This window comes from Trichechus manatus, unplaced genomic scaffold, assembly GCF_000243295.1.
Source record: "Trichechus manatus latirostris isolate Lorelei unplaced genomic scaffold, TriManLat1.0 scaffold00087, whole genome shotgun sequence".
Taxonomy (NCBI): domain Eukaryota; kingdom Metazoa; phylum Chordata; class Mammalia; order Sirenia; family Trichechidae; genus Trichechus; species Trichechus manatus.
In genome coordinates, this window is record NW_004444023.1 from 1,601,382 (window position 1) to 1,614,182 (window position 12,801).

Sequence of the window (12,801 nt, forward strand, 5' to 3'; positions counted from 1 at the left end):
AGAAGGGAGAGGGTTGACATGTTGTGGGGTTGTTAACCAATGTCATAAAACAATACGTGTACTACTGTTTCATGAGAAACTATTTGTTCTGTAAACCTTCACCTGAAGTATAATTTTAAAAAAAAGATGTGAAAAGGCCCTTGCTGGTCCTCAGTGCCTCCTCCACTGGAACTTTTCTGAGCACCTGTCCCTCTGGGACACCTGACTGCTTCTCTCACGTTACACTGCCCTGTCTCCATCTGCTTGTCTCCAGCATGCACTGTGTGCGCCAGAGACTCCCATCTCCCTACCAGGAAAGGGGCAGGGAAGCATTACGGGTAAGGGCTTGGGCTCTGAGATCTCAGACCCTCCCCTTATTGACTGTGTGACGTTAGGCAAACACTTAACTTTACTGCACCTCAGTTTTTTCACCTGTGAAAATGAGGGTAAGGCCAGTAGTTACATCTCACAGGGATTTCTGTGAGGAATCAAGGTGCAGAAAATGTGTAGCGTGCTGCCGGGCACATAATAGGTACTAGGTAAATGTTGCCTGTTACTATTATCATTTTGCTGTTGTTGAGTGCACACACTGTAAGCTAGCAAGTGCACTTCTAAAAATGTAGCTTAAAAATTTAGCTTAAGGAAGTCAAGGATATGCATAAATAGCTTCCCGATGTTTGTCACATTGTTCCTAATACTAAAAAGTTAAACACACCCTCTATGAAATTCACCACAAGGGACTGGATATAGGAAGTTACGGTTATCCACATGACAGACTACTACAGTCATTAAAATGACATGACACATCCACTAACTGTACATGTGAAATAAAGGAACCCTGGTAGCTCAGTCGTTAAGCACACGGCTGCTAACTGAAAGGCTGGCGGTTTGAACCCAACAGTCACTCTGCAGGAAAAGGATGTGGCAGTCTGCTTCCGTAAAGATTACAGCCTTGGAAACCCTATGGAGCAGTTCTACTCTGTCCTATAGGGTTGCTTAGAGTCAGAATCAACTCAACAGCAACGGGCTTGGTTTGGTTTTGGTATGTGTGAAGATTATAGAACGGCAAATGTTTTGTTACCTATATATTTACCACAGTAAAAAAAAAAGCCACATGACATGTCTGATTTATATGGAAAGACATTCACGATACTTAGCAAAAGTAATGTCTTACAAAATATTGTGAGGAGTGAATCCTTGCTTTTATAAAGCCTGAGCGTGCACACACACATATATAGTCACGGAAGAGACTGAGTGCATATGTGCCATAATATTTACGGGAACATGAAATTCCTTGGGTGATGGAACTGAGTGATTTTATTTTTTTTCTCTGCACTTCCCTGTATTTTTCAAGTTTTCTAAAATACATAAATCTCTTTAGTAATAAAAGTACTCTAACATTACCCCTTTAAAAAATGCTACAGAGGACTAAGAATAACTTTCCAAGAGTGGGGTCCCCTATCTTTCTCCTCCCTCAGGCAGGGGCCCCCATCTCCCTCTTCCCAAGCAGGGCTCCACCCACAGGGTGACGGGCCATTCCAGCTGGGGCCAGCTGAGATCCTGATACATCAGCGTTCCCGACGAGGACAGGAAGGACTGTGCAGTATTCAGGTCTATCTCTCAAGCCAAACGTGCCGTCCCCCCGGCTCCAACCCTGGGCACACTCACTGTCGGAGAAGCTGCCGCCCCTCCTTCCACACCAGCGGGCTGTTCTCCAGGGTGACTGATTCCACAGGGCCGTTGGAGACTGACGGGGGAGAGAAAGAAGGCAGGTCGTCTTAGTCAGGGCCCTCACCACTTCCCCATCACCCCCACCTCCTTCTTCACCCCTCAGATCCAAATTGGTGATGCGGTCCTGCGGAGTCCACTTCCTGAGTGGTTTGAAACCTCCCTGCTCCCCTCCATTCTGAGTCTCCTTCCTTGAAGTGCCCCTCCATCTCTCATCTTCTGATTGGTCATTCTCCAAACCATACCCCACACCCTAGTCATGTTAAAACTCAGATCTAGGTACGTGATTTTCTTACTCAAAAGGCTGGCCTGCTTCTAAGAGAATGGACAGACCTGGGTTTGAGTCCTGCTCTGCTACTTCCCGTCTGAGCCTATCTGAGCCCACCAACCAATCTCAGCCTCAGTTTCCTCTTCTGAGAAATGAGGTTAATAATAGCAGTAACTACCTCTTGGGATTGGGGTGAGATTAAATTAGGTAATTCATTCAATTTCTTTTATTCAGCGAATCTTTATCCAGCACCTACAATGTATTTGGCTGGGTGCCTGCGCTACATAGTAAACAAAGACCCCTGTCCTTGTGGAACTTACAGCCTAGCAGGAGAGTCTCACAATAACAACAACAATTGCTATTGGCTCTTCATTTAAGGCCTTTACAGTTTGTCTCCGCCAAACTTCCACCACTATTCTGCCCAGCCCGCCACCTCCACCATTTGTTCCAGTCACACTGGACAATGCCCCGCCCCCTAAACTGCTGTGCTCTCAAGTCTCCACATGTCTATCCTCACTCTTTCCTCCAGCTGGAATACCACCCCCCAACTCCTCTGCTGCTGCACTGATTCCTCTTTCAAGGAGCTGAGGCTCTATCGGCGCTTACAGCAGGGACCGTGTCCATCTTGCTGAGTTCCTGATCTCTGACACAAAGCCAGCACCCAATAAATATAGTTTTGATGAATGACTGGATGCATAACCGAAAAGCTCAGTTCAAATGCTGCCTCTTCCGCGAAATCTTTCCCAGTGCCCTGTAAACAGCGCTATCTCACACTGCTCCCAGAGGGTGCTGTGATCTGCTTGCTTTTGTCTATCTGCCTCGACTTCCACAGAGGGACGGCAGGCAGGCCTGGCCTGCTTCCCCACGATCCAACCCCTTGGGTCCCAGCACAGCACCTGGCACAAAGTAATCCAGCCAAGGGGGTGGGTATTGGGAATGAGATTCCTCCCCAGCCCCCATGGCCAATTCTGCTTCCTACGGGAGCAAATAAAGAGGCAAGCACCCCTCCACCTTTACACGTCTCTATGCATTCAGCTTTTGGGGAGGGAGTGCACAAGCTGGGGACATCAGAGAGTGGTACCTTGTTCTGACAGATCTGGTCTCTTCTCCCCCTGATTCAGGTCTGTCCCGAACTTCAGCTTATGATATTTGGCCCTAAAAGAACAAATGATTAACAAATGAGAGACACAGGAGAGTAGACTCACCTCAGGAATCCCAAATCCCAGGGCCTCTGCCTAATCCACTCTCCTACCTCCAAGGCTGAACTCCCCCTACCCCTTCCCTATCCTCCTTCCTCCCCTACCTGGCTAGGAAGCAGCCCTGCTGGGGGAGGCGAGATAGAGCGCATTGTGGTTAAGAACCTGCTCTTTGGAGTCAGGCAGGCTGGCTTTCTAGCCCAGCTCTATGAGTCTTTGAGGAAGCCATTCACCCTCTTGAAGCCTCAGTTCCTTATGGGAAACCGGGCTGACACCAATCTCATTAGGCTACTAGAAGGGCTAAGTGAGATAATGAATAGGAAGTGTTAGGCAGTGTGTGGCACACAGTGAGCCATCATTATTACCAGTATTGTTACTGGTGTCTATCCTGAACCCTACCAACCGCAAGGCCCAGGGCACTAGGTTTCATTTTGTCCCTCTCCCCTAGAAGCCATACAGGCCTGGGATGACGGGAAGAATGCTTGATCCCAAATCTCCCTCAGCCGAGAAGAGTAAAGTGCCAAGAAGAGCACGGCCTGACGGCCTCCCGACCCCAGTGTATGGGCCTGACTCCTCAGAAGGCAGGGCCAGGGCCAGCGGACTCACCTTTCCTGCTTCAGCGCATATTCCAGCATCTTGATCCGCCGTACCAGGTCTGTTTTTAGATTCTCTTGCCCTTTCCTTTCTCCCTGGAGGAAGGCCACCTGAGCCTGCAGGGGAAAAGAAGGAGAGTGGAGGGAGAGAGAACGGAACAGGAGGCCGCAGGGCTCAGGCTCTCCCTCAGGCACAGCCAGCTCCAGCCCCCACAAGGCCCTGCGGCAGCCACTTCCTCACACCAGGGGTCAGTGGAGCAGTGAGAGGGACACTGGGGTCTGTTTCTAGGGCCCCTGCCATGTCACCCACAGTAAAAGGCCTGGAGAGGAATCCTTAGCCCCTGAATTTAAAGTGGTTGCTGGCTTTTGGGGAGAAGGCAGGTCAGGGATGAAGGTGGCAGCCCCAGTGATTAACAGCCCTGAACTCCCCCTCCTCACTCCCACCCTCACGCCAAGGCAGGTGCTGGTCCCAAGGTTGCTGGTGGAGGTGACATCCCGCTATTCCTACTATAGCATCTGTCTCTGGGAGGCGTAGGAAGTTACTTCTGGAGCTCAGGGACAAGAGTGGGTGGCTTGGCTCAGCTCCCGCTCCAATGCAAAAGCTTTACCGCCAACCCCAACCGTGGGAGCATCATCCCGCTGAAGTCTGCCCAGGGAGTGAGACAGACGTGCCACAGACAGGACCCAGGGCTCCTGTCAACCACGTCACATCGTCTGCTGGCTTGGGCTGCCCCAGTCTGCCCTGGTCTGTCAACAGGTCGTTTGGAGACACTGGGCCAACGGTCTTCGAGGCAGGATCCTGGCCCCTGACCATACTCATACTTCTGCCAAAGCCCTTGGCGCCTAGCTCATCCCTGGCTTCTCCCCAAGGTCTCCATCTCCCAGCCCAGGGGCCTGGCTCAGCCACTTCCTGGCTGCATGATATCAGGCCTCCGTGTCCCCTCTAGGAAATGAGGCTCATGAGAGCTCCTATCCCTTAGGCTTGTTATGAGGATCTCAGGTGCTACGTTCCTCTCAGTCCAAGGCCTGGCACAGAATAAAGACTAATAATGCCAGCTCCTATCTCTCGTGTTATTTATATTCTCCCTGTCCATTCTTCTACAACTTTGAAACAGGCCCTGTTCTGTAGAGGAGCCGGATCCCTGTGAGACCCAAGACCAGTTAGGCAGGGAGGCCTGTGGGTAACGGGCCTCTGGCCCCCTCGGGCAGCTGCATCTTCCCGGGGCCAAGCTCCTTACACACAACATGCCTGTTAAAGAACTTCATCAGCTCTCTCGGAAGCCTCCAGTCTGGCCCCAGACACCTTTTCCAGCCCCTGCTCCTTCTCAAATGAGCCCTGGTGGTGCAGTGGTTAAGCACTTGGCTGCTAACTGAAAGGCTGGTGGTTCAAACTCACCAGCCATTCCGTGGGAGAAAGATGTGGCAGCCTGCTTCGGTAAAGGTTACAGCCTCAGAAACCCTATGGGGGCAGTTCTACTCTGTCCTACAGAGGTCTCTATGAGTCGGAATCTACTTGACAGCAGCGGGTTTGGTTTGGTTTTGGCTCCTTCTCAAAGCCTAGCTCTGGACGTCTCCTCCAGGCAGCCCTCTCAGATGCACGCCCACACTGCTCTCCCTCTCCTCGGGGCTCACAGGGCCCGGACCCATCCACCTCATCTCCCTGGAGCACAACACAGCCCTGTGCCCACAGCCCTACAACCACCCCTGCCCTGCCCCGGGGACCAGGTCTGTCTCTCAGGTTAGCAGAGAACTGAACACAGGCTGAGTAGCCTAGCAGTGGCTGGGGGCTGGGGAAACTGGCACACACATACCCATACACCATTGGTGGGCTCATAAACTGACGCCACCTTCCGGACAGCAATCTGGCAATATCTATAAAAATGTTAAATGCACATTCCTTTTGTCCTAGCAGTTTCACCTCTAGGAGTTTATTCTCTGGGCATGCTTGCAATGGTACGCCCACCGGTATGTACAAAGATATTCCTTGCAGTATTATTTGTAATGGCAAGAAAGCTAGAAGCAACTAAATGTCCATTACCCGTTGCCGTCGTGTCAATTCTGCCCATAGGGTTTCCAAGGCTATAATCTTTATGGGAGCAGATCGTCGGGTCTTTCTCCCATGGAACGGCTGGTGAATTCCAACCACCAACCTTTCTGCTGAGTTAGAAGCCGAGTACTTAATCACTGTGCCACCTGGGCTCCTAAAATGTCCATTAGGGGACTAGTTAAGCAGAGAGCTGGTTAAACCAATTTTTTCCCTGTAGAATGGAAAACTAGACAGTTCTTTTTTAAAACACCACATAACCATACACAGGTAGTTACCAACTTACAACGTGTTCAAGTTATGACAAACCACACTTACAATCGTCCTTTTTTTTGTGCGTCTTGTCATTAATAATATGTACTACATACAGTATTGCAGCACATAATTTACTGATGTTACGATTCTTATGCCCCCCAAGGACAAATAAAGACTAGATTTCTAAAGATATTGATGATAAAAGGCAATAATAATGGGAGAAAAAATTAGATATAAGAACCGACTCATGACAGAGTCGTGGGAACAGAACTCCTTCGAGTCGGGGACTACCTGTATACCCAAACAGAAAGACTGCCAAAATATATTCTTAAGTGGAAAAAAGCAAAGTTCAGAATAGTGTGTCTCCTTGTGAACAAATAAGAAGGGATGTATATGCATTAATGCATAACAAAAGTGTCATCCATTCATTTATTTATTCACAAATATTTACTAAGCCCCCACCATGCATGCTGAGGCTATGGCCTTGAACAGGATGGGACTTATATTGTAGTAGGGGTGTGGGACAAACAATACAGAAATACATACATGTTGTCAGGTGTGCTACGGAAAAGAAACTTCACCTGTCACTGGTATAATGGGACTTTTTTTTTCTCTTAACTTTTCATTTTACATTGCAAATCAGTATTTAAGCCAAAAAACCAAACCTGTTGCCATCGAGTCGATTCTGACTCATAGCAACCCTACAGGACAGAGTAGAACTCCTCCATAGGGTTTCTAACGCTGTAATCTTTATGGGAGCAGATCGCCAGGTCTTTTCTCCTGAGGAGCGGCTAGTGGGTTCAAACTGCTGACCTTTGGGTTAGCAGCTGAGTGCTTAACCACTGCACCAGGGCTCCTCCTAAAATCAATATTTACAAGCATAAACATCTAAGAACAGAGAGGTGGACTCACACGTGGTCAACATCTCTGAAGTTTGAATTTCTGTCCTTTGGATCTCAGTCACCCAAATCTACTCTGCTTATGAGTCAGTTATGTGGTGGGGAGAGGGGTGGAGAAGAAAAGATCACCAAGCACAAGCCCCACGTGACCTCCTTACTGTCCTCCCTGCCCTCCTGGGACTCCATGAGTGATCCTTCTACTTCCCAGCCCCGGTACTGCCTGTGGGAGCAGACACTCAACACTACGTAGTGACTGTCTTAGCGATCTAGTGCTGCTATAAAAAATACCACAAGTGGGTGGCTTTCACAAACAGAAATTTATTTTCTCACAGTTGAGGAGGCTAGAAGTCCGAACTCAGGCTGCCAGCTCCAGGGGAATGCTCTGTCTGCTCTGCGGGAAGGTCCCTGTCACTTGGTGATCTTCATGTGGTGTGGCATCTATCTTCCCCCATCTCTGCTTGCTTGTTCAATCTCTCTTATATCTCAGACGAGACTGACTTAAGACACACCCTACACTAATACTGTCTCATTAACATAACAAAAAAAAAAAACCCATTCCCAAATCGGATTATAACCACAGGTATAGGGGTTAGGATTTACAACACATATTTTGGGGAGATACAATTCAATTCACAACAGACTGCTAGCCAATGTCAGGTACTTTGGGAGGCACTGGCGGAAAAATGGAGACACATGGTTCCTGCCACCACAGTGCAGGAGACAGGCATGATCAGTGACAACTAGCATATCCTAGAAAGAAATAAGATATAGCTGTTACAATCAGAAGCCAGAATCCATATCCTAGGAACTCACTGGTTATAGACACAAGTCCTCAAATCTAGAAGTTAGTAGTAAATTATGTGACACACACAATGTGATGAGGCCACAGTGAGGTAGCAAAGGATGCTACAGGAGGAGGGACACCCACCCACTTCTGGAGCTAAGGAAGTGACAGTTCAGTTGAGACCTGGGGCTGGGCAGGAGTTGGCCGGGGAAGGAAAGTGTGCCGGGCAGGCTAAAGGAACCCTCACACGTCCAGCCATACTGACCAGAGTTAGCGAGGAAAATGAGTGACGTGCATAAGTCCAACAAAAGCCCACAGACGAGGTAAACGAGTTGGAAGTGTATCCTAAGAGGACAGCGGAAGCCATGGAAGGGCTTTCGGTAAAGGACTGTATTTGGATTTGCGTGTTACAACAGCAATTCCAGCTATAATGCGGAGAACTGATGGCTGGGGTGCCAAGCAAAAGGCAGAGAGATTGGTTACAGAAATTCCAGGGAGAAATGAGAGCAGCCCAGACTAGGATGGGAGCAGTGGGGTGAGCGGACTTGCCATAATAAAGAGGCAGCACTGATAAGACCCAGTGACCAGTTGTCTGTGGGTGAAGAAAGTGGAACGGAGAATCACACCTAGCCCTCACGCTCTGTCAGCCTCCCCTGTCATCTCCTTGCCAGCAGACCAAGTCCTCATGCCCTTTCTCCTAATTATGACACAAGGATCTCGCTCTGCCTACTCTGCTCTGGTGTCCCTTCCCCAGCTCTTCTGGCAAGAGGGGAGGAAAGAGAACCAGAAAGATGTGGCTGAAGTGTCTCAGGCTGGTGGGATCCCCCCAAAGGGGAAGTGTCGGTGGCCAGTCTCCCAGCCCTGCCTGATCCGGGAGAGCCCCCACAGGGCCTGGCAGGTAAGACTGGGATCTGGGAGTACTCTAACATACCCCATCTGCCCACAGCACTCCTTCTGGCCAGACTGGCAGGACACACACACACACCCCCAGAGCTGTCCTGACACATCCTGCCGCCTCTCCTCTGGCTGTTCCCTCGCTCCAGCCAAGCAGCACCTAGAGAACGTCCTGAGGAACCTCAGCATCTCAGTCCCCTGAGGACAGAGGCCTCTCTCTACCTCTGCCCCGACCCCCTGCTGCCAACCTTTCTGCCCAGCCCTGCAGCTCCTACATGCCTCCTTCCCAAGCTTCAGGGGCTCCTGGCAAGGATGAGTTCCCACTGGGTCCCTCAGAGCCCCCGTGGGGCTGGGAGTGGGCAGGCAGATAGCTCCACCTTCTCTGCTGGCACACTTGTTCACTGCATCTCCTATCTCTGCTCCTGCAGGAAACACCCTGTTCAAATTCCTCACCCAAAGAAGGTTCCTTCCATCCTCAAAAAGCATCCCTTCCAAGAAATGCCACACAACCGAGACCACGAGTGTACACAAGCTTGTATCGTTCTCCTGTGTAAACCAGCTTCCTCAGTTAGCCTGGAAGTTTCTGAAGGGCAGAAACCACGTGGTCTACTTCTCAGAACCCCCCCTTCTAGCAAATTCCTGCTTATTACCAAACCGTATCTACAATACCTCCCTGCTCCAAACTTTGGGTGCCTCCTGGCAGGACCTCACAAGGAGCTGCCTCTTCTGCCGTTCCACACACTTACTGAGCCCTGACTGCACGGCAGGCCCTGTGCAGGGAGAAGCTATGTTCAATTATTCAGAGAAAAGTTATTCACAGTCAATCAGAAATACCTGACACAGTCCGGGCCCTAAAGGCTCTCAAGCAGGCCCACTTTATGTAGGTGATAAGTGCTCTAGTAAAGGTGTGTAAAAAGTGGTGCTGCAGACAGTGAAAGCTGGAGGGGGAAACTTGGCAGAGCCAATCCACACTTCACCAGCACATCTATTCTGCTCTTCCTCCCGTCCAGTCTACTTTATACTCACACAGGAACACAAGGATAGTCACTGCAGCCATTTCCAAGGGTGGAAAATTGTAAACAACCTAAAAGCCCATGAACAGGAATCAACTTAAATAAGTGGTGGGACAAACATACAATGGGACACTGTGTAGTTATTAAAGACAATGAGAAAGAGCTGTGCAGACAGGAAAGGAACACAACACGTTATTAAGTGAGAAAAATCACAAAATGATACAGATAATATGATTTCATATATTAAACACATACACACACACAACTGAACTCCTTTCATAGAAATAACAGGGAGGAGAGCTGGAGGGAAGAGTAGGGACGGGATGAAGGAAGGAGGGGGCACGACTTCCCTCTTCACTCATATGTACACTTGTGAGATGTTTAATTTTTTTACTAGTGTGCAATAGATCTAAAGGAGTGTTTCGGGGAGCAAACTGTTACCACACTCAGCTGCTAACCGAAAGGTTGCAGGTTTGAGTCCACTCAGAGGCACCTCAGAAGAAAGGCCTGACGATCTACTTCTGAAAAATCAGCCACTGAAAACCCTATGGAGTACAATTCTACTCTGACACACATGGGGTCTCCATGAGTTGGACTCCATAGCAACTGGTTAACAGAACAAAAGTACAAAGTAAGTGATGGGGGACAGCTTTCCTGGGTGCCACCCACAAGTTCCTCTCAAATGTCAAGAACAGTCACCAAGTGAGGGAATACACATATCTCTTTACACTCATTAGTCTCAAAGACGAGAAGATGGTGTGGTGGGTGCCGTCGGGTGCACAGGCAGGGGGCCCAAGAGACCAGGATTCAGCCCAAGCTCTACTTTGACTATTAGGGTGACTCTGGGAGGCCACAGAGCTTCCCTGGGCCAGTTTTCTCATCTGTACTGGGTGGCAGAGGTACAGAACATGGGTTGAAAGCCCAAAGGCCAGCTCTGCCACTTACCGGCTGTGTCCTAGATAAATTATTTACCTTCTTCAAGTCGTTTTCTCTTCTGATTTTTTTTATGGGGGGGAGGAGCTAAAAATCACTCACCCTCCCAGAATGTTGCAAGGATTAAACAACAGTGTGTACTTAAAGTACTTAATACAGTGCCTCACACATAATAAGTACTCAATAAATGGCAGCTGCTACCATTACTGAAGGAGCCCTGGTGGCACAGTGGTTAAGTGCTCAGCTGCTAACTGAGAGGTCAGCAGTTTGAACCTACCAGCCGCTCTGCAGGAGAAAGACACAGCAGTCTGCTTCCATAAAGATTATAGCCTTGGAAACCCCATGGGGCAGTTCTACTCTGTCCTACAGGGTCGCTATGAGTTGGAATCAACTCTCTCGCAATGGGTTTGGGTTTTTTGGTTTTATCATTATTGCTGAGTGAGGGTAATAATGATGGTCCTGCCTACCTCATGGGGTGTTGAGAGGATTCAATGACATATAAAGTGGGAAAGAACTTGGAAAGTACAGAAATGAACACAAAAGTGGGGGGCACTTATATAAGGATTCTTCCTCCAGCCCAGCCCTGAGTCTCCACTACCACACAGCTAAGATCCCCAGTGACGGGGGGAGAACTGTGGGATGCGCTCAGATACCTTGAATTTGGAGGACAAAAGCCTCTCTTTATTTACACTATGGATAAAATTTTAATCAGTTATTTATTTAGGTCTCCCCCTCAGCTAGATAGGAAACAACAAATCAGATGGGGAAAGATGGGCTGCTAGAAGCAGGTAATGACAACCTCTACCACTAATACACCAGCCCAGGAACCCTCAGGCACCTCATGGCGTCCCTGGACCCCTTCAGATCCTCACATCTCTGATACCAAGGATCTACCAGGCACTCTCCGCAAACGGACCCACACTCCTCAAGGTCAAAAACCCAGCCCAACTCCCCAGCCTCTTCCAGCCATCATCCCACGGCACATCCCTCTCCCAAGCTACTCCACAAACACATCTCCCCCAAGGTCCTTCTGAGATGCCTCCTCCCCCTCCATCACCCAGCGTCCTCCCCAGATTCTTTCTCATTGCCCCCATCCCAGGTCCTCTCCTCTCCACGATGGTCATGCCTGACCTCCCACTTTTCCAGCTCAAGATTCTCTGACACCCTCCACACATCTCCCATCTCAGGGCCAGCCCCCTGCTCCTCCACACCCCCAAACTGGAGTTTCCCTCTCAAGCTCTTCCACACAGGTTCCTAGGGGACATCCTCTGCCCTGTCCACATCTCCATCCAAGGGACCCCTTACTCAAACACTGTGACCATACATGCCAGGACTCCCCAAAGTTTCCTCCCTACAAGGGAAGGCACACACCTTCATCCTGGACCCCTTGGATCCGCATCTCACCGCCACAGTCCTCACACAAACATCTGGAAGTTCCCCCGTCCAAACGCTCCCAAACACGCCCCATCCCAGGCTCCTGACACCCTCCCTATCATCCCGGTTCCCCGCTCGGACTCGTTCTCAGCGGGTCCCAAGTCCCTGCAGACGCCCCCTCTCTCCCACCGAAGCCCATCAGGCTCCATCTCCCCCCCTCAGCTGGTCGGGGAGGGGGTGGGAGTCCCTTGGCACCCCCGCGGCTGCCTGCAAGCTTTGCTCACTTCCATACAAAACCACTCAGATCTCTCTCAGACACCTCAAACGCCTCTCATCGTCTTCCTCTGAGTTCTCTTAGGTTCTCCTCCCGCCCCGAGTCCCCTCCCCTCAGGAACCCCTAGGCCGGGCAGCTCAATCCCACTCCTGGCCGGTTCAGGTCTCCTCCCGCCCTCGTCTCTCTGCCGGTCTCGGTCAGTCCCTCCAGCCCCAGGGTCTCCCCTACACCCACCTCGAGCCGGTCCTAGCCTCCTCCCGCCCCCGGGTACCCTCAGGACCCCCCTCAGACGTCCCCTCACTCCCTCAGCGAGCCAGTCGCGGTCCCCTCCCGCCCCCCCGGCCGTCCCGGCGGCCATTGCTCCAAGATGGCGGCGACGGGAGCGGCGGGTGAGGCCGGGCCGGGCCGGGTTGGGGGTTGGGGGTCCTGGGGCGGCGCTTACCTGCAACTCGGCGCGCTCGGCCTCCCAGCGGGCTTTCTCGGCTTCGAAGCGCGCCCACTCGTGCTGGATAAAGTGCAGGATCCCGGGCAGGCTCAGGGGCTCTGGCCCCGCCGTGGGCCCGGGGC

The 12,801-nt window shown here is 50.7% G+C and overlaps 1 protein-coding gene across 2 annotated transcripts in view; it reads right to left on the reverse strand.

Annotated features, from left to right (window-relative positions):
* The window catches only part of STRN4 (striatin 4), a 30,453-nt gene extending 17,658 nt beyond the window's left edge, over positions 1-12,795 (reverse strand). For both annotated transcript variants that reach the window (XM_004381604.2, XM_023736251.1), the window contains exons 1-4: positions 12,677-12,795; positions 3,778-3,881; positions 3,057-3,130; positions 1,648-1,726 (exon numbers count right to left, since the gene is read on the reverse strand). In XM_004381604.2, the coding sequence (XP_004381661.1) occupies positions 1,648-1,726; positions 3,057-3,130; positions 3,778-3,806 (182 nt within the window). In that variant the 5' untranslated portion in view covers positions 3,807-3,881; positions 12,677-12,795. The remainder of the gene's footprint in view (positions 1-1,647; positions 1,727-3,056; positions 3,131-3,777; positions 3,882-12,676) is intronic.
* Positions 12,796-12,801: the final 6 nt, after the last annotated feature.